This window comes from Coregonus clupeaformis, chromosome 7, assembly GCF_020615455.1.
Source record: "Coregonus clupeaformis isolate EN_2021a chromosome 7, ASM2061545v1, whole genome shotgun sequence".
Lineage (NCBI taxonomy): Eukaryota > Metazoa > Chordata > Actinopteri > Salmoniformes > Salmonidae > Coregonus > Coregonus clupeaformis.
In genome coordinates, this window is record NC_059198.1 from 59,328,509 (window position 1) to 59,354,573 (window position 26,065).

Genomic DNA, 26,065 nt, shown 5'->3' on the forward strand with positions numbered 1-26,065 from the left:
GCTAATTTTCCCAATTCTCGTAATTATCCTACCTGCTACGAAAAGCCACTTCCGCTAGATAAATCTGACAGATATGCCCTAAGAACAGTCTTGGTTTCCACTAATGCAATACAGTCGCTCTGCTTGTGAATAGCCATAGCAACTGCTCCGTTTGCTGCTGCTCAGCGCTCACGAGACAGTTGCCTGAACAGAGCTGATAACAACCATGTTATGAGATTTTGGCAATGAAGGCAGCCATTGTACTTACCCAGAGTCGGTTTGAATATTCACTCCTGATTCAACCTCTAATGTGGATTGTCTGTCAACAGAAGACAAGGTTTTTTAATACTTAAATTAGTCAACTTGCTTCACGTTCTTGCTGATCGATCGACTCTATCCTGCCTGTCAAGATAATGTCCCAAATGGCATAGACGGGTTAGCTGACAACGTCACGAAAATTGATGTTGAAGATAGCTAGCAACAATGACAAGAAGCTGCCATGTGGGGAATCATTGGTGGCTCATTTGTATCTTGTTATTGATACCATGTCTTGTTTTGAGGTGTTTTGACTCGTCACGTTTATGCTAATATAGCTAGAATTCAAAAGCTAGCTAACCAACAACTGTAACAATGTATTTGAGAGACAACAAGTTCTCTTTGTCAAATGTATTTCTATTTTCAATAAAGATTTGGAGAGGAAATATAGTTGACATGTTGTCAACAATCCTTTGATTCTAAGCCAAACCCGCCTGTTGTGCTCCACGGTTGCACACACATCGGTTTTGTTGCTAAACAACCCACCTTTCTATAGTTACCTAAAAAGGTTGACACCAGGGTCATGTTTGGTAGGCAGTTAACAGTAGAAAACACTCCGGAAATTAGTAAAACTGGGAGGTACCATCTGTCCAATAAAAAACGCTTGTTTTTATTTTCATTTCCATTTAGCTTGCTCAGTCAATGCTAATAAAGGAGGGTTATTGATATTACTTGATAATAAGTGTTTTCTTTCCATAGTCCCAGTGAATTTAACTGCTTGCCATATGAAATAAAGAAAGCTAAAATACTTCCATATTCCTCAAGCAGCCACACAGATGTGTTATGCATTCAACCTCTCCTTCCACTCTTCCCCGGCACTTCGGTTAAAACCATAGATTCGTCTTTGGTCTGGTTATTTAATCTCATTGCATGTTATTTCTTTAGAAAATAGGGGGTAGGGGTGGGAATCAACTGCTGCTATGGAAACGGGGTAGACACACGAAACTGGAAGTGATGGTGGTGCGGTTCAGTTCCCATTGGCTGATGCCAGAGCAGTGCAGCGTGGGCCGTGGGGGGAAAGGTAATGTCATGAACAGCTGCCCCAGCTGGATAACCGGCCCGTCCCCTTAAAGCGTCAGCAGACCACATACGGAAAACAGGAAGTATTTTCCACAGCTCTCCTCAGACTTCATATCAGCGTGCTCGAAATGAGATGATGAGGTCTTATATAAAATATTACATAAAAACAACATCGCTTGAACTTTGGACCATTTCTTGTTTATCTTTGGTATTTTGTGCATTAGTCCTCTTTTATTCACCTATTTGCAACCGAATTCCGAACCCTGAATGTTTATCAGATATATTTCCCAAATCACCGGCGTCCCAATATTTGCTCCCGAGGGAGACAGTCTGAAGATAGAAGCAGAAAAACATTCTAATGTGCATCACACTATCTGTCCACTATGGTGGCTGTAGAAACACAATAATATCCATGGTTCTCTATGCCATGTCTATTTGCATGACACCCATAACAATTCAAGTTCCCTGTTTGGTTACTCCATGTTTAATAATGTTTAGGGCTCGACTCAATCCTTATCGTGGAAGATCCATGGTATAGTGCGACTGAAATTTAAAGGCAATGTTCCCGCGTTCGCAGACTGCATTCACGGTGAACACTGCATATGTCAGCTCATTCGGAAATTACCTTTACATTTCAATCGCGCTACACCACGGATCTTCCACGATACGGATTGAATCGAGCCTTTCCTCCCTCCCTCCCTTGAATAATAACTGTTTTGACATGACTAGATTGGGGTAAAATAGCTTTCCATTGCATGGCTTTCACCAATTATGTCTTGTCAGATCAGTGACTTTAAGGAAGTGACGAAGGAAGGATGCACTTGAAGAGTATTCGAACAGGGCCTAGTTCAGGATGGTTCATTTTCCTATGTGGATCAAAATGACCAATGGCTGTCTATTCCTGAGGTGTATTCACCATGAACTAAATGGAAGCAAACATGCCGAAACTGGGACGGACTAACCTGTGCTTGTCCAATAAGAAACACTTGTTTCCGTTGCAGAAGCATCCAGAAGCATAACTGTAACTCATGAGAATTAGAGCCTATAATAGTACAGGATTGACTGAAGTTGCTCAAGACCACCACATTTGGGGTTATGATCAGAGTGATTATGTTTAAAACAGCAGCATACAGCACTTTATTGATCATTTCATTGCACACATACATTAAGAGCTATTTGAATGAAGAATTATGCTGGGAATTATTTTTTTGAAACACTGGTAACCCTTCATTTTACAGCCCGTTAATTACTAGGTAAATACATAGTAAATAAACAAAATATGCAGTAACCATTTAGTCTTAAACAAACTTACTAGTAATCAAGCAAGTAAGCACTTATTTGCTTAATTAGTAAATACAAAGTCAGTTTTTTTTTTATAGGTAAGTACAAGTAAGTAAGAAGGTAGGTATAACTAAGTAACAGCTAACATCTACAGCATGTAAATACCTAGTCATGCCACTATTTCAATGTAATATATAAGAAACACCAAGGAACACAGTTACAAAATGTAATTATATACTAACACATTCTATTCCTAAAGGTAAGTACAAGTAAGAACAATCTTAATACTATGGAAATACATAGTCATGCCAGTCTCTTTCAAATGAATACCTAAGAAACACCAATAAACATACATCATTTATAATTTATTACCACGTAAATACCAAAAAAATACCTTCCAAGTCATCCTTGTGTTGATATCTCCCGTTATTTCTATGTACTTTACCTTTACCTACCATGTATGTTCGTAGCTTGGTGTGGCTGGAGATGGCACCTTGAGTTCCTACAAAACATTGGAGGTTTCTACTTTTTCTAGTGTTTTTATCAAATTTTCTTACTCAGTTTGTTTTCGTGCATTACTTCATACACCCGGGTAGAACTATTGGAATATGGATCGCTGGGTACTCACCGTCCACCCGACCTTCCCGAATTCACGGAGATGGCGGAACAATGGTCTAGCTTCTTCAGTGAGGCACTGGGTTGCCTGGGAGTCCTACTGGAGAGTAGGAAACGAAGACGCCGACAGAGAGGCAGACGTCAGGGGGTCTTAGTGAGATTGAGATTGAGGGCCACCCGTCTTCCATTACTGAGCATACTACTCACCAATGTTCAATCATTAGTGAACAAACTTGACGAACTCAGAGCAAGGATCTCCTTCCAGATTCTGCAACATACTCTGTTTTTCTGAGATTTTCCTCCGACATCCAAATGGATTATATACAACCAGCGGGTTTTACAGTTCATCGAGCAGATAGGAAGAGGGCTCTCTCTGGCAAGAACAAAGGCGGAGGTCTCTGCTTTATGACCAATAAAGGGGTGCGACGATGGACATGTACAGGAACTTGCGAGCTTCTGCTCTCACAACTTGGAATAGTTGGTCATCAAATGTTGTCCTTTTTACCTTCCAAGAGAGTTCTCAGGGATTATCGTCATGGCTGTATACATCCCGCCCCATGCCGAAACCAAAAATGCTCTCAAAGATCTTCATTGGACCCTGAACAAACTGGAGACCGCGCAGTGGTCTAAGGCGCCGCATCGCAGTGCTAACTGTGCCACTAGAGATCCTGGTTCGAATCCAGGCTCTGTCGCAGCCGGCCGCGACCGGGAGACTCATGGGCGGCGCACAATTGGCCCAGCGTCGTCCAGGGTAGGGGAGGGAATGGCCGGCAGGGATGTAGCTCAGTTGATAGAGCATGGCGTTTGCAACGCCAGGGTTGTGGGATCGATTCCCACGGGGGGCCAGTATAAAATATATATATATATATATATATATATATATATATATATATGTATTCACTGACTGTAAGTCACTCTGGATAAGAGCGTCTGCTAAATGACTAAAATGTAAATGTAAATGTAAAATGTACCCGGAGGCAATGTTCATTGTCGCAGGGGACTTTAACTAAAGTAATTTGAGAATCGTGCTCCCAAATTACTATCAACACATTGACTGTCCAACTAGCGGAGATTCTACGCTGGACCACTAGTACACGCCTTTTCGACATGGGTATAAGCCTATCTCCCGTCCTCCTTTCGGCAAATCTGACCATGACTCAATTTTGCTCCTCCCCGCCTACAAACAAAGACTCAAGAGAGAATTTCTGGTGGTCAGGTCTGTAAAACACTGGTCTGACCAATCAAAATCCATGCTCCAAGACTGTTTTGATCACGTGGACTGGAATATGTTCCAGGTCTCCTCTGGGGATAACATCAATGAATACGCCGACTCAGTCACCGGATTCATAAAAAAAAATACATAGATGATGTCTTTCAAAACTTACCCAAATCAAAAACCGTGGATTGATGGCAGCCTTGTCAGGAAACTGAACGAGACAGATGCTGCTTATAAACATGGCAAGGTGACAGGGGACAATTGTATGGTTAAACAGTACAAATACGATCTACGCAGATCGATCAAGATGGCGAGACACAAGTATAGGGACAAAATGGAGGAGCAATTCAGCAGGTCGGATATGAGGCGTATGTGGCAGGGGCCAGTGGTGGAAAAAGTACCAAATTGTCATACTTGAGTAAAAGTAAAAATACCTTACTAGAAAATGACTCAAGTAAAAGTGAAAGTCACCCAGTAAAATACTACTTGAGTAAAAGTCTAAAAGTATTTGGTTTTAAATATACTTAAGTATCAAAAGTTAAAGTAAAAATATAAATGATTTATAATTCCTTATATTAAGCAAACCAGACGGCACAATAATATTTTATTATTTTATTTACTGATAGCCAGAGGCACACTCCAACACTCAGAAATAATTTATAAATGAAGCATTTGTGTTTATTGAGTCCGCCAGATCAGAGTCAGTAGGGATGACCAGAGATGTTCTCTCTCTTAAGTGCGTGAATTGGACACATTTCCTGTCCTGCTAAGCATTCAAAATGTACTTTTGGGAAGGGGATGTAACTGAACTGAATGACTACCGACCCATAGCACTCACTTCCATCATCCTGAAGTGCTTCGAGGCGGTGCACAATTGGCCCAGCGACGTCCGGGTTAGGGGAGGGTTTGGCCGGCCGGGATTTCCTTGTCCCATCGCGCTCTAGCGACTCCTTGTGGCGGGCCGGGCGCCTGTCAAGCTGACTTCGGTCGCTGGATGGTGTTTCCTCCGACACATTGGTGCGGCTGGCTTCTGGGTTAAGTGAGCAGTGTGTCAAGAAGCAGTGCGGCTTGGCAGGGTTGTGTTTTGGAGGACGCGTGGCTCTCGACCTTTGCCTCTCCCGAGTCCGTAGGGGAGTTGCAGCGATGGGATAAGACTGTAACTACCAATTGGGGAGAAAAAGACCACATCATCTCCTCCCTCTCTGAAACACTTGACCCTCTCCAATTCGCCTACCACCCCGACAGATCAACGGACAACGCCATTGCACTGCACACTGGCCTCACCTACCTGGAAAAGAGGAATGCATATGTGAGGATGCTGTTCATCGACTACAGCTCAGTCTTCAATACCATAGCGCCCTCTAAGTTCACGCCCCTGGGGCTGAAATCCTCCTTATGCAACTGGATCCTGGACTTCCTGATGGGCCGCCCCCAGGTGGTGAAGGTAGGCAACATTACCTCCCCCACACTGATCCTCAACACGGGGGCCCCACAAGGGTGCGTCCTCAGTCCCCTCTGTACTTCCGGTATACCCACGACTGCATGGCCTCACACAGTTCCAAGAAATTCAGCCTGTCCCTGAGGGCCCTCTCAGTGTTCTACAGGAGCACCATCGAGAGCATACTGTCAGGCTGCATCACAGTCTGGTATGGCAACTCCACTGCCGCTGACCGCAAGGCACTACAGAGGTTGGTACGCTCAGCCGAATGCACAATTGGGTGCACACTGCCTGCCCTCCAGGACACCTACTACACCAGGTGTCACAGGAAGGCCAAGAAGATAATCAGGGACCTCAGCCACCCGAGCCACGGCCTATTCTCCATGCTTCCATCACTTAGACACGGGCAGTATAGGAGCATCATGGATTAAACACCGCTGCTCCCCCTTTGGACATTAATCATGCTGAATAGCCACCACTACTTCCTACCCTCCCCTGCTGCTCCCGCTATGGACATTTTTATTCCCCTTCCCATCAACGGACAATTACCCACACCCCAATGGACATTTATATTTATCATTGTCACAGTTGTAAACATGTACAGTATATTATTATTTGTATTATTATTATTTATTTCATTCACACCTGCACTGTTGGAGCTCAATGCTTAATAATTTCACTGTACACTGCAACTACATTGGTATGTGACTAAATAAAACATATATCTAGTAACAGGGCTGTAAAATGAAGTGGTGTCTGTTTCCATGTCGATACAATGTAGTTAATTGTGAGGTACCACTGCATTGGACGACTCCATCCCGTAAAGACAACAGCAAGTCTGTCCGTGATCTTAAACTGTTATTACATGGTCACCTTCACGCTTACAGGGTAGGTAGGATGAAGTGGTGTCTGTTTCCACAAAGGGTAACTCTTCATTTTACAGCCCATTAATTACTGTGTGTTTACTGGGTAAATACAGTGCATTCGGAAAGCATTCAGACCCCTTGACTTTTTCCACATTTTGTTACATTACAGCCTTATTCTAAAATGGATTAAATATATATATATATATATATATATATATATATATATATATATATATATATATATATATATATATATATATATATATACAGTGAGCTCCATAATTCACTGGACAGTGACCATTCTTTTGTTATTTTGGTTCTGTACTCTAGCACTTTGAGTTTGAAAGGATACAATGACAATGAGGGTGAAGTGCAGACTGTCAGCTTTAATTTGAGGGTATTTTCATACATATCGGATGAACCGTTTACTGAATTATAGAAGCTTTTGTACATGGTCCCCCCCATTTTCGGGCATCAAAAATCATTGGACAGTTTAACATAATGTAGAATAAAGTAATCATTGTTAATATTTGGTCGCATATCCTTTGCATGCAATGACTGCTTGAAGTCTGCGATGCATCGCCATCACCAGACGCTGGGTATCTTCCCTGGTGATGCTCTGCCAGGCCTGTACTGCAGCCATCTTCAGTTCCTGCTTGTTTCGGGGACTTATTGCCTTAAGTCTCCTCTTCAGCATGTAAAATGCATGTTCAATTGGATTCAGATCTGGTGATTGACTCGGCCAGTCAAGGTTTTTCCACTTTTTGGCCATCAAAAACCCCTTTGTTGCTCTAGCAGTATGTTTAGGGTCATTGTCTTGTTGCGTGATTAAGTGCCGTCCAATGAGTTTGGAGGCATTTGGTTTTATCTGAGCAGATAAAATATTTCTGTAGACTTCAGAATTCATTGTTCTACTTCTGTCTGCAGTCACATCATCGATGAAGACAAGTGAGCCTGTTCCACTGGCAGCCATACAGGCCCAAGCCATAACACCCCCTCCACCATGTTTCATGGATGAGGTGGTATGCTTTGGATCATGGGCATTTCTTTTTTTCTCCACACTTTTGTCTTTCCATCACTCTGGTACATGTTAATCTTTGTCTCATCTGTCCACAATATTTTTTTCCAGAACTCTTGGGGTTCTTTTAGGTGCTTTTAGCGAACTGTAATCTTGCCTTTCTGTTCTTCAGGCTTATCAGTGGTTTGCATCTTGTAGTGTACCCTCTGTAGTCCTGCTGGTGTAGTCTTCTGCGTATGGTAGACTTTGACACATCTACACCTGCATCCAGGAGAGTGTTTTTGATCTGTTGGGCTGTTATCAGGGGTTTTTTTCTTCACCATAGAGAGTATTCTCCGGTCATCCACTACAGTGGTCTTCCTCTGTCTACCGGGTCTTTTGACATAATTGAGTTCACCGGTTGTTTTTTTCTTGTTAATGATGAACAAAACTGTTGACTTGGGCATGGCCAGGGTTTTTGCAATGTTCCTGAATGATTGATTTTCATTTCTGAGCCTTATGACGGCCAACTTCATTTGCATCGACACTGCTGTCTTCCTCATGTTGTCACACCCCAATAACAACCTCCAAAGGCAATAGCAACGTCTAGAATCATTACTATTCATCAACAGCTCTCCTGCATTCACTAACGACACAAATGAATACACCTGCCTAACGACACACATCTGTGAAGCCAATTTAACAAATACTTGTAGTACCTTAAAATGGGGGGACCATGTACAAAAGGTGCTGTCATTTCTAAACGGTTCATCCGATATGTATGAAAATACCCTCAAATTAAAGCTGACAGTCTGCACTTCACCCTCATTGTCATTGTATCCTTTCAAACTCAAAGTGCTAGAGTACAGAACCAAAATAACAAAACAATGGTCACTGTCCAATGAATTATGGAGCTCACTGTATATATATATATATTTTTTTTTTTTGTAATCAATATGCACACCATAACCTATAATGACAAAGCAAAAACAGGTTTTTAGAAATTTTATCAAATGTATAAAAAATTAAAAACAGAAATAGCTTATTTACATAGGTATTCAGACCCTTTGCTATGAGACTCGAAATTGAGCTCAGGTGAATCCTGTTTCCATTGATCATCCTTGAGATGTTTCAACAACTTGGAGTCCACCTGTGGTAAATTCAATTGATTGGACATGATTTGGAAAGGCACACATATGTCTATATAAGGTCCCACAGTTGACAGTGCATGTCAGAGCAAAAACCAAGGGGTCTAAGGAATTGTCCGTAGAGCTCTGAGACATGATTGTGTCAAGGCACAGATCTGGGGAACGATACCCTAAAAATTATTTCGCATTTAAGGTCCCCAAGAACACAGTGGCCTCCATCATTCTTAAATGGAAGAAATTTGGAACCACCAAGACTCTTCCTAGAGCTGGCCGCCCGGCCAAACTGAGCAATCGGGGGAGAAGGGCCTTGGTCAGGGAGATGACCAAGAACCCGATGGTCACTCTGACAGAACTCCAGATGGGAGAACCTTCCAGAAGGACAACCATATCTGCAACACTTCACCAATCAGGCCTTATTGGTTCACCTTCCAACAGGACAACGACCCTAAGCACACAGCTAAGACAACGCAGGAGTGGCTTCGGGACAAGTCTCTGAATGTCCTTGAGTGGCCCAGCCAGAGCCCGGACTTGAACCCGATCAAACATCTCTGGAGAGACCTGAAAATAGCTGTGCAGCGACACTCCCCATCCAACCTGACAGAGCTTGAGAGGATCTGTAGAGAAGAACGGGAGAAACTCCCCAAATACAGGTGTGCCAAGCGTGCCAAGCTTGTAGCGTCATACCCAAGAAGACTTGAGGCTGTAATCGCTGCCAAAGGTGCTTCAACAAAGTACTGAGTAAAGGGTCTTAATACTTATGTAAACGTGTTATTTAAGTTTTTTATTTGTAATAAATGTGCAAAAAATTTGAAATACCTGTTTTTCATTCGTCATTATGGGGTATTGTGTGTAGATTGATGAGGAGAAAAAAAACAATTTAATCAATTTTAGAAATAAATACTTTCCGAATGGACTGTACAAGTAAATATATTGATAAAAGTCACCTTGTCCTAAAGAGATTTACACGGTTACCAAAACGTTATAGCAGGGTAAGCCTACTCGAAACACAGCCCTTATTTTAAGTGTTTTTAAAAATCCCCTATGGAAAAAAACGATTGGAACCATTTCCCTGTTTGACCGCTAGGTTTTATGGGTATTTTGACTTATACTGTGGTACTCTATAGCCATTGGGCATATCCATCTAAAAGGCCCCATGAGCATGTCAAATTGGGAGCATGTCACATTGGGTGTCAAATGAAAGCTCAGAGTCTATATACAGTGGGGAGAACAAGTATTTGATACACTGACGATTTTGCAGGTTTTCCTACTTACAAAGCATGTAGAGGTCTGTAATTTGTAAGTACACTTCAACTGTGAGAGACAGAATCTAAAACAAAAATCCAGAAAATCACATTGTATGATTTTTAAGTCATTAATTTGCATTTTATTGCATGACATAAGTATTTGATCACCTACCAACCAGTAAGAATTCAGGCTCTCACAGACCTGTTAGTTTTTCTTTAAGAAGCCCTCCTGTTCTCCACTCATTACCTTTATTAACTGCACCTGTTTGAACTCATTACCTGTATAAAAGACACCTGTCCACACACTCAATCAAACAGACTCCAACCTCTCCACAATGGCCAAGACCAGACAGCTGTGTAAGGACATCAGGGATAAAATTGTAGACCTGCACAAGGCTGGGATGGGCTACAGGAAAATAGGCAAGCAGCTTGGTGAGAAGGCAACAACTGTTGGCGCAATTATTAGAAAATGGAAGAAGTTCAAGATGACGGTCAATCACCCGCGGTCTGGGGCTCCATGCAAGATCTCACCTCGTGGGGCATCAATGATCGTGAGGAAGGTGAGGGATCAGCCCAGCACTACACGGCAGGACTTGGTCAATGACCTGAAGAGAGCTGGGACCACAGTCTCAAAGAAAACCATTAGTAACACACTACGCCGTCATGGATTAAAATCCTGCAGCGCACGCAAGGTCCCCCTGCTCAAGCCAGCGCATGTCCAGGCCCGTCTGAAGTTTGCCAATGACCATCTGGATGATCCAGAGGAGGAATGGGAGAAGGTCATGTGGTCTGATGAGACAAAAATATAGCTTTTTGGTCTAAACTCCACTCGCCGTGTTTGGAGGAAGAAGAAGGATGAGTACAACCCCAAGAACACCATCCCAACCGTGAAGCATGGAGGTGGTAACATCATTCTTTGGGGATGCTTTTCTGCAAATGGGACAGGACGACTGCACCGTATTGAGGGGAGGATGGATGGGGCCATGTATTGCGAGATCTTGGTCAACAACCTCCTTCCCTCAGTAAGAGCATTGAAGATGTGTTGTGGCTGGGTCTTCCAGCATGACAACGACCCGAAACACACAGCCAGGGCAACTAAGGAGTGGCTCCGTAAGAAGCACCTCAAGGTTCTGGAGTGGCCTAGCCAGTCTCCAGACCTGAACCCAATAGAAAATCTTTGGAGGGAGCTGAAAGTCCGTATTTCCCAGCGACAGCCCCGAAACCTGAAGGATCTGGAGAAGGTCTGTATGGAGGAGCGGGCCAAAATCCCTGCTGCAGTGTGTGCAAACCTGGTCAAGACCTACAGGAAACGTATGATCTCTGTAATTGCAAACAAAGGTTTCTGTACCAAATATTAAGTTCTGCTTTTCTGATGTATCAAATACTTATGTCATGCAATAAAATGCAAATTAATTACTTAAAAATCATACAATGTGATTTTCTGGATTTTTGTTTTACATTCCGTCTCTCACAGTTGAAGTGTACCTATGATAAAAATTACAGACCTCTACATGCTTTGTAAGTAGGAAAACCTGCAAAATCGGCAGTGTATCAAATACTTGTTCTCCCCACTGTATATATACAGTTGAAGTCGGAAGTTTACATACACTTAGGTTGGAGTCATTAAAACTCATTTTTCAACCACTCCACAAATGTCTTGTTAACAAACTATAGTTTTGGCAAGTCGGTTAGGACATCTACTTTGTGCATAACACAAGTAATTTGTCCAACAATTGTTTACAGACATATTATTTCACTTATAATTCACTGTATCACAATTCCAGTAGGTCAGAAGTTTACATACACTAAGTTGACTGTGCCTTTAAACAGCTTGGAAAATTCCAGAAAATGATGTCATGGCTTTAGAAGCTTCTGATAGGCTAATTGACATCATTTGAGTCAATTGGAGGTGTACCTGTGGATGTATTTCATGGCCTACCTTCAAACTCAGTGCCTCTAAAGAAATCAGCCAAGACCTCAGAAAAAAATGTGTAGACCTCCACAAGTCTGGTTCATCCTTGGGAGCAATTTCCAAACGCCTGAAGGTACCACGTTCATCTGTACAAACAATAGTACGCAAGTATTAACACCATGGGACCACGCAGCCGTCATATAGCTCAGGAAGGAGACACGTTCTGTCTCCTGGAGATGAATGTACTTTGGTGCGAAAAGTGCAAATCAATCCCAGAACAACAGTAAAGGACCTTGTGAAGATGCTGGAGGAAACAGGTACAAAAGTATCTATATCCACAGTAAAATGAGTCCTATATCGACATAACCTGAAAGGCTGCTCAGCAAGGAAGAAGCCACTGCTCCAAAACCGCCATAAAAAAGCCAGACTACGGTTTGCAACTTTACATGGAGACAAAGATCGTACTATTTGGAGAAATGTCCTCTGGTCTGATAAAACTAAAATAGAACTGTTTGGCCAGAATGACCATCGTTATGTTTGGTGGAAAAGGGGGATAACTTGCAAGCCAAAGAACACCATCCCAACCTTGAAGCACGGGGTGGCAGCATCATGCTGTGAGGGTACTTTGCTGCAGGAGGGACTGGTGCACTTCACAAAATAGATGGCATTATGAGGAAGGAAAATTATGTGGATTAATTGAAGCAACATCTCAAGACATCAGTCAGGAAGTTAAAGCTTGGTCGCAAATGGGACTTCCAAATTAACAATGACCCCAAGCATACTTCCAATGTTGTTGCAAAATGGCTTAAGGACAACAAAGTCAAGGAATTGGAGTGGCCATCACAAAGCCCTGACCTCAATCCTATAGAAAATATGTGGGCATAACTGAAAAAGTTTGTGCGAGCAAGGAGGCCTACAAACCTGACTCAGTTACACCAGCTCTGTCAGGAGGAATGGGCAAAGATTCACCCAACTTATTGTGGGATGCTTGTGGAAGGCTACCCGAAACATTTGACCCGTTAAACAATTTAAAGGCAATGCTACCAAATACTAATTGAGTGTATGTAAACTTCTTACCCACTGGGAATGTGATGAAAGAAATAAAAGCTGAAATAAGTCATTCTCTCTACTATTATTCTGACATTTCACATTCTTAAAATAAAGTGGTGATCCTAACTGACCTAAGACAGGGACTTTTTACTAGGATTAAATGTCAGGAATTGTGAAAAACTGAGTTTAAATGTATTTGGCTAAGGTGTGTGTAAACTTCCAGCTTCAACTGTACATTTTTCAACAATCTTCCATCCTAAAAATTAGGAATAAGCAAAAGCTTTCATTTCTGGTCAAGCAGATGGAAAAGGGGTCTCAGACAACATATACCAGAAAAAGTCTTAAAAGGTATTAGAAATATAGAAAAACACATTAATATTGAAATATAGACCCCTGCCAACTAATATCAGAAATGATTAGCCTTCTGTAAGTTTAAGAAACATTTCCTTGTGCCTCTGTTACCGAAAATCAACAAATCTTTAAGATATTTTCTAATTTCTCCCTCATGAGGAGGAAGGATAATGACAGTTCACAGAACTAGCAAGTAAAGGCAGAACTACCAATTAGTCATAGTGTTTTTACTGATATCAAGTTTGTTTATGAATTATTTAGTGATAAATCCCGTAATTCTGTTACCAAATCGGTAATGGAATTACTGCAATTGAATTGGCTACAATGGGAAATCATAGTAGTAACAAACCACAGTTGGGTCACTTGTTACTGTCCCCCCTTCCACTAGCATACTGTTATGTTCAGCTCATAACTTTTTTTTTTGGTGGTCAAAGCAAGACTGTGAAAACAGTCAGGACCAAACATTCCTCTCAATCTTCCTCTCCCTGCCCCTGGTTGGGACAAATCTGAACCAATCTCAGAAGTCTATGTTTCACAAGTTTGGACAGCACAGTAGAGAACAGTACATTAAAGAATAGTACAGTAGAGTAATGTACAGTAATGTACAGCAAAGTAAAGTTCAATACAGTACAGTAGAGCACACTAGAGTAGGGTACAGTATAATGTACTGTACTAAACATATCTACAGTGGGGGAAAAAAAGTATTTAGTCAGCCACCAATTGTGCAAGTTCTCCCACTTAAAAAGATGAGAGAGGCCTGTAATTTTCATCATAGGTACACGTCAACTATGACAGACAAAATGAGAAAAATAAATCCAGAAAATCACATTGTAGGATATTTAATGAATTTATTTGCAAATGATGGTGGAAAATAAGTATTTGGTCAATAACAAAAGTTTCTCAATACTTTGTTATATACCCTTTGTTGGCAATGACACAGGTCAAACGTTTTCTGTAAGTCTTCACAAGGTTTTCACACACTGTTGCTGGTATTTTGGCCCATTCCTCCATGCAGATCTCCTCTAGAGCAGTGATGTTTTGGGGCTGTCGCTGGGCAACACGGACTTTCAACTCCCTCCAAAGATTTTCTATGGGGTTGAGATCTGGAGACTGGCTAGGCCACTCCAGGACCTTGAAATGCTTCTTACGAAGCCACTCCTTCATTGCCCGGGCGGTGTGTTTGGGATCATTGTCATGCTGAAAGACCCAGCCACGTTTCATCTTCAATGCCCTTGCTGATGGAAGGAGGTTTTCACTCAAAATCTCACGATACATGGCCCCATTCATTCTTTCCTTTACACGGATCAGTCGTCCTGGTCCCTTTGCAGAAAAACAGCCCCATGTTTCCACCCCCATGCTTCACAGTAGGTATGGTGTTCTTTGGATGCAACTCAGCATTCTTTGTCCTCCAAACACGACGAGTTGAGTTTTTACCAAAAAGTTATATTTTGGTTTCATCTGACCATATGACATTCTCCCAATCCTCTTCTGGATCATCCAAATGCACTCTAGCAAACTTCAGACGGGCCTGGACATGTACTGGCTTAAGCAGGGGGACACGTCTTGCACTGCAGGATTTGAGTCCCAGGCGGCGTAGTGTGTTACTGATGGTAGGCTTTGTTACTTTGGTCCCAGCTCTCTGCAGGTCATTCACTAGGTCCCCCCGTGTGGTTCTGGGATTTTCGCTCACCGTTCTTGTGATCATTTTGACCCCACGGGGTGAGATCTTGTGAGAGATTATCAGTGGTCTTGTATGTCTTCCATTTCCTAATAATTGCTCCCACAGTTGATTTCTTCAAACCAAGCTGCTTACCTATTGCAGATTCAGTCTTCCCAGCCTGGTGCAGGTCTACAATTTTGTTTCTGGTGTCCTTTGACAGCTCTTTGGTGTTGGCCATAGTGGAGTTTGGAGTGTGACTGTCTGAGGTTGTGGACAGGTGTCTTTTATACTGATAACAAGTTAAAACAGGTGCCATTAATACAGGTAACGAGTGGAGGACAGAGGAGCCTCTTAAAGAAGAAGTTACAGGTCTGTGAGAGCCAGAAATCATGCTTGTTTGTAGGTGACCAAATACTTATTTTCCACCATCATTTGCAAATAAATTCATAAAAAATCCTACAATGTGATTTTCTGGAGAAAAAAAATCTCAATTTGTCTGTCATAGTTGACGTGTACCTATGATGAAAATGACAGGCCTCTCTCATCTTTTTAAGTGGGAGAACTTGCACAATTGGTGGCTGACTAAATACCTTTTTCCCCCACTGTATTTACTGTACTGTACTGTTTTGAACATATCTACTTTACTGTACTGTACTGTGCTCTACTTTGCTGTGCTGTGATATCCAAACTTGTGAAACATAGACGTCTGTGATTGTTTCAGATTTGGTCTGGTCCGCACCAACCAAATGTGATCTTGTTTGGGGTCGGAGCTCATTCCCATAATTGCCAGTGTGTAGAATAATACCCAAATATGCCAAAGAAGGATATTAGATAGTTCTACATTTGTGTACCTATTCAACTATTCAAGATACATCAGCATGAAGAGAATGATATTCATATGCATTTCTGTATAGTACAGATCAGGGACCCGTTACCGGATGTAAATCCTCTTCACCTAGTGTAGTTCAATAACCAAAACATATTTGTTCAAACTCAAGGTGTTATGTCATAGCTGACACCCCATTCTTGGAATCTTAATTCAGAGCAGATATTTAACAGAGTTTTTTGGAAAACCTGGTCGCATAAAAAAAGCTGAGGGAGATTTTACTGTAATTCTGTTACCAAACTTGGGCTGCTTAATCTTTTAATTTGAGTGGTTTGAACCATAAGAAATGTTTACTTGCAATAGTTAAGAGGCAAAACATAGCTAATGGTCACAAGACAAATGGTCCTGTGAAATAACAACAACTATGTTTAGAACAATTTTATTTGTTTCTAATGAATGTCAGGTTAACATTTACAAATCACCTAGTTGGATCTCACTGGTTGATAATAATAATTTGTTACATTTGTAAAGCGCTTTTCATTACAATAATAATTTCAAAGTTAATAAAAAAAAATGTTGTATGCATCTCCAGCACAAACGTGCACTAGGCTGAACATGGATCAACTCTGGATGTGATATAAAGGATTTAAGAGCAGTATTGAGTGATGACTGACCGCCAAGATAGCATTAAGAGATATCCTTCCAAAGGCTGATATGTTTTCCTTATTTCACTGGCCTGAGTGAAATGTCAGACCTACGGTAGAGTGTGTCATATTGATCAATCATGATGTGTGAATCACAAAGTGACGCCATTGAGACCAATGCTAGTTGGCTAAGGAAAGGTTGTGTACATACGTCATCATGTCATTATTGCTACATTTGTGGTTTAATTTTGCTCGCTGATGGTTATTCATGGTTTACAAAAGCACAACCTTTGTATCAAGGAAGTAACACAATAAATCCTGCAGAGTGGCCCAACCAGGGCTTAGGTGGAAATCCCAGGGATTTCTGGAAAACCTAGGAATTTTGGGAAAGTTACCGGCATTTTGCAACCCTAGGTGGAACGTGAAGGTTTTTATTGGTTAACAGTTGGGCTCCATCTAGAGTGTGTAAATTGCTCATGTCCCAATTTCACAAGTGCTCTTTCTCAATTATTATTTTCTCGATTGTTTGCATCCGCTGTCTTCACCTCCTTTATGTAGTGCTTATGTAGTTATCAGGAAAGAATAATTGAGATAGAGCACAGTTCTCAATGCACTTCATTCTGGGCAACTGTCCCTGATGCCAGCAGCTGATTGATGACATCATCACTATAGGACAGGCTGTCTCTGAGAACCTGCACAGTGTGTTGACCAATCATGGGAGGGGGCATCGGCTCCCTGCTCTCAAAGGTGCTGAATCGGACAGCTGGCCCTGTTGAAAAAGGGTAGATACAAATTGGTTACACTGCAAACAAACTACAACTTCAGACTTTTGGTCCCGCTTTAAATGAAGTGCAGCTTATAAAGGCTTCATAAAGCCTTCATAAACACTACATAAATGTGTTACACATCATCTATAACCATATGTCATGCTTTACAAAGGGTTCATAAATGTGGCATAACTGTGTGACATAACCACCAATGTCAAATGTGACATAACTCACTATGTCAAATATGACATAAACCTGTGCTTTATAAAGGGTGGCATAAGCACCGCTTAATAAAGGCCTTATGAATCATATTAGATTGAGGTTTCACAAAGCATTTATAACCATGCCATGCATCTTGGTAGAGCATTGCAACGCCAGGATAGTGGGTTTGATTCCCGGGACCATCCATGCACAAAAATGTATTCAGACATGACTGTAAGTCACTTTGGATAAAAGCATCTGCTAAATTGTATTTTTATATTACTCTAAAACATTTATAGGATGGCCCAACCTCTTTCCCTCTTGGGTGTATAGTCAATACTGGACCTGACCTTAACCTTCCCCAAAATGCTGTGCTGCAGGATGACACATACTCTAAAGTGCAGTCATGCACACCAAGAAACGTTGGTAGGGCCTTTTAAAATCCGTATTTATTTAATTTAGCCTACTTCTGTTTTTATCTCCGAAATTCCACTTTCTCGGTTCTGTTTTTCCAAGTTTCGGATATCCCCCATTTCTTCAGGTTTTCCCATTTTCTTCACACTTTTTTAATAGAAAAACAACAACATTTCATTTTTTGTGTTCACAACAATGCCTAAACCACATCAGGGGATGACTTTTGAGGTTTGAGAAAAATCTAAGAAACTTGCATTTTTTTGTGTAGTAACCCTTGAATTCAGTGAGCATGCCCTGCAATGTTGTTTGGTTAGCAGGTTTTCTGTAACGCAGTAAGTGCACGTGATTATTATTTATTCCATATACAGTGATTCGCATTGTGGCCGCCTATGGAATGGTGGAGCAAAAGGCCAGCAACACTACGTATTATTCAGAGCCCCATGAAATGACACCATATTTACATTCTACAGACCCTACTGAGTATTCCCTACAATACTTTTACTGCGGCACCCAGAATAGTACTCGTTCTAAGCTAATATGTATTCCATATACAGTGATTCGCATTGGGGGCATTTATTTGACCATGGAACATGTCTTAAAACCCAAATGTAATGCAAATGTCACTTAAATATGAACAAATAAATTAAAAATATATTAATATCATGAATAAATACAGGTTATTGACACTTTTCTACTGTTCCGTGGGGGACTTTTATTTTGATAATTTCCTAAATTCTGAAGTACTTTTTTAGTGATGTTGACAAGACGCTGATCATGTGGTGAGTTCGCAAATCAAATGCCCACTTGTGGTGCCAATGGACAGCGAAAAACAAGTAACTTAACCTTTATTTATTGTAATTTAAATTATACTGAACAAAAATATAAACGCAACATGCAACAATTTCAAAGATTTTACTGAGTTACAGTTTATATAAGGAAATCAGTCAATTGAAATCAATAAATTAGGCCCTAATCCACTCACTGGGGAGACAGGCCCAGCCAATCAGAATGAGTTTTTCCCCACAAAACAGCTTTATTACAGACAGAAATACTCCTTAGCACCCCCGCACCCCCCCTCAGACGATCCTGCAGGTGAAGAAGCCGGATGTGGAGGTTTTGGGATGGCGGGGTTACACATGGTCTGCGGTTGTGAGACCGGTTGGACGTACTGCCAAATTCTCTAAAACTAAGTTGGAGGCAGCTTATGGTACAGAAATGAACATTCAATTCTCTGGCAACAGCTCTGGTGGACATTCCTGCAGTCAGCATGCCAATTGCACGCTCCCTCAAAACTTGTGGCATTGTGTTGTGTGACAAAACTGCATATTTTAAAGTGCCCTTTTATTTTCCCCAGCACAAGGTGCACATGTGTAATGATCATGCTGTTTAATCAGCTTCTTGATATGCCACACCTGTCAGGTGGATGGATTATATTGGCAAAGGAGAAATGCTCACTAATATGAATGTAAACACATTTGTGCACAACATTTGAGAGAAATAGGCTTTTTGTAAATATGGAACATTTCTGGGATTTTTTATTTCAGCTCATGAAACATGGGACCAACACTTTACATGTTGTGTTTATATTTCTGTTCAGTGTAATTTGTAGTAGTTGAGTGTTGAGTTAGATTACATTGTAGCTACCTCAATTGTTATTTCAAATAATTTCGGTGACTTCACAGCAATTGCTAGCTAGCCAAAAATTTAGCTAGCTAGCAGGCTCAGCTATATAAACATCCCCCTAGATACAGCCACGTCTCATGGTCACATCATGAGATTTGTAGATTAAAGGGGAATATAATAATACTAATCAAATTGAGTTTCCCATCTCCCCATTTAGAGTTACTGGCACAGCACAGAAATGCCTTATACAGATGGTGTGACATAAGCATTTCTTAATAGACCTGCTAACTTTCTTTGTTGTTACTTTTAAAGTTGGAACCAACAGGCAGAGGCAAGAACCGTTTGTCCGCCAGCTCAGGGTCAAGCTACACTATTCACAGCCCTGTTTAATGTTGAATATAATTGCATTGCTGGACTTTAGTTAATCTTAGTGCATGTCAGAGCAAAAACCAAGCCATGAGGTCGAAGGAATTGTACATAGAGCTCTGAGACAGGATTGTGTCGAGGCACAGATCTGGGGAAGTGTACCAAAAAATTTCTGCAGCATTGAAGGTCCCCAAGAACACAGTGGCCTCTATCATTCTTAAATGGAAGAAGTTTGGCACCACCAAGACTCTTCCTAGAGCTGGCCGCCAGGCCAAACTGAGCAATCGGGGGAGAAGGGCCTTGATCAGGGAGGTGACCAAGAACCCGATGGTCACTCTGACAGAGCTCTAGAGTTCCTCTGTGGAGATAGTAGAACTTTCCAGAAGGACAACCATCTCTGCAGCACTCCACCAATCAGGCCTTTATGGTAGAGTGATCAGACAGAAGCCACTCCTCAGTAAAAGGCACATGACAGCCCGCTTGGAGTTTGCCAAAAGGCACCTAAAGACTCTAAGACCATGAGAAACAAGATTCTATGGTCTGATGAAACCAAGATTGAACACTTTGGCCTGAATGCCAAGCGTCACATCTGGAGGAAACCTGGCACCATCCCTACAGTGAAGCATGGTGGAGGCAGCATCATGCTGTGGGGATGATTTTTCAGCAGCAGGGACTGGGAGACTAGTCACGATCAAGGCAAAGATGAACGGAGCAAAGTACAGCGAGATCCTTGATGAAAACCTGCTCCGAGCGCTCAGGACCTCAGACTTGGGTGAAGCTTCACCTTCCAACAGGACAACGACCCTAAGCACACAGCCAAGACAACGCAGGAGTGGCTTCGGGACAAGTCTCTGAATGTCCTTGAGTGGCCCAGCCAGAGCCCGGACTTGAACACAATCGAACATCTTTGGAGAGACCTGAAAATAGATGCGCAGCAACGCTCCCCATCCAACCTGACAGAACTTGAGAGGATCTGCAGAGAAGAATGGGTGTGCCAAGCTTGTAGCGTCATACCCAAGAAGACTCAAGGTTGTAATCGCAGCGATTGGTGCTTCAAGAAAGTACTAGGTATAGGGTCTGAATACTTATGTAAATGTAATAGTTCATTTTTTTATTTTTTATTTTATAAATTAGCAAACATTTTTAAAAACGTGTTTTTGCTTTGTCATTATGGGGTATTGTGTGTAGATTGATGAGAGAAAAAAACAATGTAATCAATTTTAGAATAAGGCTGTAACCTAACAAAATGTGGAAATTTCAAGGGGTCTGAATACTTTAAAAAGGTATTTCTGTTTTTTATTTTTAATACATTTTCTAAATTTTCTAAAAACCTGTTTTTAATCCATTTTAGAATAAGGTTGTCACGTGGAAAAAGTGAAGGGGTCTGAATACTTTCTGAATGCACTGTATAGGCCTAATAAAGGGTTTATGAAGGCTCTATAAAGTCCAGTTGTAGTTAATAAAAAATGGGACCCAAGTTGGGGTTAACAAACCTGAGAAGAGTACAATGAGTTGAGAATTGACCTAGATTCATTATTCTGGGGTTTCAGTGATAAGGCTTTTCTTCATGACAGACAGAGACACATAGATAACACATAGATGAGACTGTTCTGGTAGTTTCACCTACAGTAGAGACTGTAATTCATGCAGTGTTGGAAGAGGGAAAGAGAAGTCAAGACACATAAGTCACTTCCTACATTTCAACAAGCCAGCGTAGATAAAGCTAAAGATACCATTAATTTCCTCATCCAACTGCCTTTGCTCACCCACATCCCTACTGTAAGTAGGTGAGCCCTACTGTAAGTATTCATAACCCTTGACTTATTCCACATTTTGTTGTGTTACAGCCTGATTTCAAAATGGATTAAATATAAAACATTTTCTCACCAATCTACACACAATGCCCCATAATGACAAAGTGAAAACATGTTGTGATGTCACGAGAGGCTGTGTCCTGGAGGGACGTTACATCCCCCTGAGGTGGCTGCAAACCCAGACAGCTATGGCTCCATCTGCTGGTATGGTCGGGAACTCCACCCCCTCTATGGCCAATCTTCCCACGCAGCTGGAAACAAATGAGGAGCTGATGAGCTGAAGGTTGGGGAAGGGAAGAGACACACTGAGGGAGTGTGTGGGGGGGTGAAGAGACACAGTCTCCAACCTGGGCTCTCTGGAGGACAAGAGTGCTGCCCGTCCACTTCCATGAGGAATATAAGGATTTGGAGATACTTACCTTTGGGAAATACTCACCTTTGGATATATGCACCTGTGGAAATACGTGAGAGACATTTGGAAGGACTTTTTGCTGGGTTGGCCACTAGCTGCAACGTGGACTACAGTAAGGCTGGGGAAAAGTTATCTGAGCGAGTGAGAATTATGATTTTGGATGTGGAAGAGACATCCCTGAACTGTTAACCCTTAAAGAGCCACAAGAGAACAGAATTTTGTTATATTTTCGTTAATTTCCCAAGACCTATAATAAAATCCTTGTTTTGTTTGAACCTTGTCTCCTTGCACTACTTGAGCAATCCCGCTGAAAGCTGTGTAGCCTCTCGTGACGTCACAGATGGTGGAGAATACGGGCACGCTAAGCGTTAATAGTGCATGTCAGAGGAGGATACCGAAGGTTTGATCACCCAGTTTTCCAAGTTGGCCGTAGGCTCCCGCCGACTGAAATGGAGGACATATTGAAAGCCCTTGTTGCTGGCCAGCAAGCCCAGATGCAAGCAAACGTGGCTCTCTTGGAGGAGCAAAAGAAAGCCAACCTTCTGAAGGCAGAGGAATTGCAGTTGCAGAGACAGAGGGTGGTCCAAAATACCCGCCCAATAAAGGCAAGTGACTTTATATCTAAGATGGGAGCTACCGATGACATTGAGGCATACCTGCATGCATTTGAGGCCACGGCCACTAGGGAAGCCTGGCCCAAGCAACAGTGGGTTGGTCTGTTAGCCCCCTTTCTAACCGGGGAAGCGCTGAATGCTGTCCGGGACCTGGGCCCTGACCAGGTTACTGACTATGATGCCCTGAAGTCTGAGATCCTCAGCAGATATGGACTCACAAAGTTTGGTATGGCCCAGCGCTTTCACAGTTGGACCTTCCAACCAGACCAACCTCCTCGGGCGCAGATGCATGAACTTGTCCGAATCGCAAGGAAATGGCTGGATCCGCAGAGGAATACAGCAGCGGCGGTGGTGGAGGCCGTTGTGGTGGATCGTTACCTACGCGCCCTGCCTTATGAGGCAAAACGGTTCATCAGTCAACAGGCCTTGACCACGGCTGATCTGACCGTGGAAGCTGTGGAAAAGTACCAGGCCACAGCGGAGATGCTGAATGCTTCCCGAAAAGACCCCAGGAGTGCGGCCCCACCACAAATGGGAAGAACCCGTCCAAAGGACCCCAAGGTCTCGAACCCAGCCACGTCAGGACTTATCCCGGCTCCAGGGGGAGCCAGAAACCAGGCGGGTCCAAGAAGAGTACACCAGGAGGGGGAAACTCGACAGTGTTACCGGTGTGGGGAGATGGGACATATCTCCTGGCAGTGTGGGAAACCAGCCGATGAACCTATGCCCACTGCGGAGTCCTCCAGCTCAGCACCCACACACCGTTTTGCCTCGCTCTTGGGAGTCGTCGATGGCGGCCCAGATCGACCCCCACCTGCCCGGTAACTGTGAATCACCATGATGTGGAGGCCTTACTGGATTCTGGTAGCCGGGGCCACCCTGGTGCGTAAGGATTTGGTGGGCCCAACGTGTCTGACCCCCGGGGAAAGTCCTCCCAGTTTCCTGTGTCCATGGGGACACCAGAGAATACCCCATTACTGAACTTACAATGACCAGCACACGGGGAACCATACACACGACGGCGGGGTGGTTGATTCCCTCCCCGTCCCTGTCCTAATTGGACGAGACTGCCCAGCCTTTTACCCACTCTGGAGAGAGTCTCAGGAGAGGATAACCCGAGTACCTCGGAAACGGAGAGGCAAGACTCATCCTGGGAAGGCTCCGGTGCAATCCTCCGAGTTACTCACTCCCGCCCGGGCTCTGATAGGGATGGCAGGTGCCCAGACCGACACAGAGACGGAGGTACAGAATCTGGACAAAGAACTGTCTGGTCTGAAGGGGACCGCTGAGAGGTATCGGTTGTTAAAGCAACAGTTAGACATGAAGACAGAAGAGTTAGATATCCTCCAGGCTAAACTCCAACAGAGCTCCTTCCATAAGCAACAGGAGAAGCTGGAGAGGCTGCGCAGGACCATCGAGGAGTGTGAGGAGACCCTGCGCAGTAGTAAGGAGGTCAAGGAAAAGGCAGAGGAGAAGTACAAGGTGTTGGATAACAAGATGAAGAATGCGGAGGCAGAGAGAGAGAAGGAACTGAAAGCTGCTCAACAGAAGCTAAACTCTGCTAAAACCAAGGCTGATGCGTTCAGTAAGAAACTCAAGGAGAGACAACAGGAGGCTGAGTCCCTGGTCCTAGAGGTGGAGGAGTTGAAGAGAGAGCAGGCTGGCAAGCACCACGGCAATGCGGACGCCCTCTCCCGGCGTGATGCCTTCTTCGCTGCCTTTACCCGACGAGGACGTCGGTCCCGAGGAGGGATATGTGATGTCACGAGAGGCTGTGTCCTGGAGGGACGTTACATCCCCTGAGGTGGCTGCAAACCCAGACAGCTATGGCTCCATCTGCTGGTATGGTCGGGAACTCCACCCCTCTATGGCCAATCTTCCCACGCAGCTGAAACAAATGAGGAGCTGATGAGCTGAAGGTTGGGGAAGGGAAGAGACACACTGAGGGAGTGTGTGGGGGGGTGAAGAGACACAGTCTCCAACCTGGGCTCTCTGGAGGACAAGAGTGCTGCCCGTCCACTTCCATGAGGAATATAAGGATTTGGAGATACTTACCTTTGGGAAATACTCACCTTTGGATATATGCACCTGTGGAAATACGTGAGAGACATTTGGAAGGACTTTTTGCTGGGTTGGCCACTAGCTGCAACGTGGACTACAGTAAGGCTGGGGAAAAGTTATCTGAGCGAGTGAGAATTATGATTTTGGATGTGGAAGAGACATCCCTGAACTGTTAACCCTTAAAGAGCCACAAGAGAACAGAATTTTGTTATATTTTCGTTAATTTCCCAAGACCTATAATAAAATCCTTGTTTTGTTTGAACCTTGTCTCCTTGCACTACTTGAGCAATCCCGCTGAAAGCTGTGTAGCCTCTCGTGACGTCACAATGTTTTTAGAAATGTATTGAAAATTAAATACAGAAATATCTCATTTAAATAAGTATTCACACCCCTGAGTCAATACTTTGTAGAAGCACCTTTGGCAGCGATTACAGCTGTGAGTCTTTCTGGGTAAGTCTCTAAGAGCTTTCCACACCTGGATTGTGCAACATTTGCCCATTATTCTTTACAAAATTCTTCAAGTTCTCGCAAAATGGTTGTTGATCATTGCTAGACAACCATTTTCAGGTCTTGCCATAGATTTTCATGTAGATTTAATTCAAAACTATAACTCGGCCACTCAGGAACATTCACTGTCTTCTTGGTAAGCAACTCCAGTGTAGATTTGGCCTTGTGTTTTAGGTTATTGTCCTGCTGAAAGGTGAATTCATCTTCCAGTGTCTGGTTGAAGGCAGACTGAACCAGGTTTTCCTGCAGGATTGTGCCTGTGCTTAGCTCCATTACATTTCTTTTTTATCCTGAAAAACTCCCCAGTCCTTAATGATTACAAGCATAGGGTCCCCTGTAGCTCAGTTGGTAGAGCATGGCGCTTGCAACGCCAGGGTTGTGGGTTCGTTTCCCACGGGGGGCCAGTATGAAAATGTATGCACTCACTAACTGTAAGTCGCTCTGGATAAGAGCGTCTGCTAAATGACGAAAATTAAATGAATACTCATAACCTGATGTAGCCACCACTATGCTTGAAAATATGGAGAGTGGTAATCAGTAATGTGTTTGCCCCAAACATAACACTTTGTTTTCAGGACAAAAAGTTAATTGCTTTGCCACATTTTTCACGGTATTACTTTAGTGCCTTGCTGCAAACAGGATGCATGTTTTGTGACTGGGTGTATTGATACACCATCCAAAGTGTAATTAATAACTTCACCATGCTCAAAGGGATATTCAATGT

The 26,065-nt window shown here is 42.8% G+C and overlaps 1 protein-coding gene across 8 annotated transcripts in view; it reads right to left on the reverse strand.

Moving 5' to 3' along the window:
- sugct (succinyl-CoA:glutarate-CoA transferase) overlaps positions 1-26,065 on the reverse strand; it is a 249,022-nt gene that overhangs the window by 19,029 nt on the left and 203,928 nt on the right. For 7 of the 8 annotated variants that reach the window (XM_041881050.2, XM_041881052.2, XM_041881053.2 and 4 more), the window contains one exon: positions 16,346-17,331. The exons of the other annotated variant lie outside the window; for it this stretch is intronic. In XM_041881050.2, coding sequence (XP_041736984.2) covers positions 17,168-17,331 — 164 coding nt within the window. In that variant the 3' untranslated portion in view covers positions 16,346-17,167. Of the gene's footprint in view, positions 1-16,345; positions 17,332-26,065 lie in introns of those variants that run through there. 8 annotated transcript variants of the gene reach the window in all.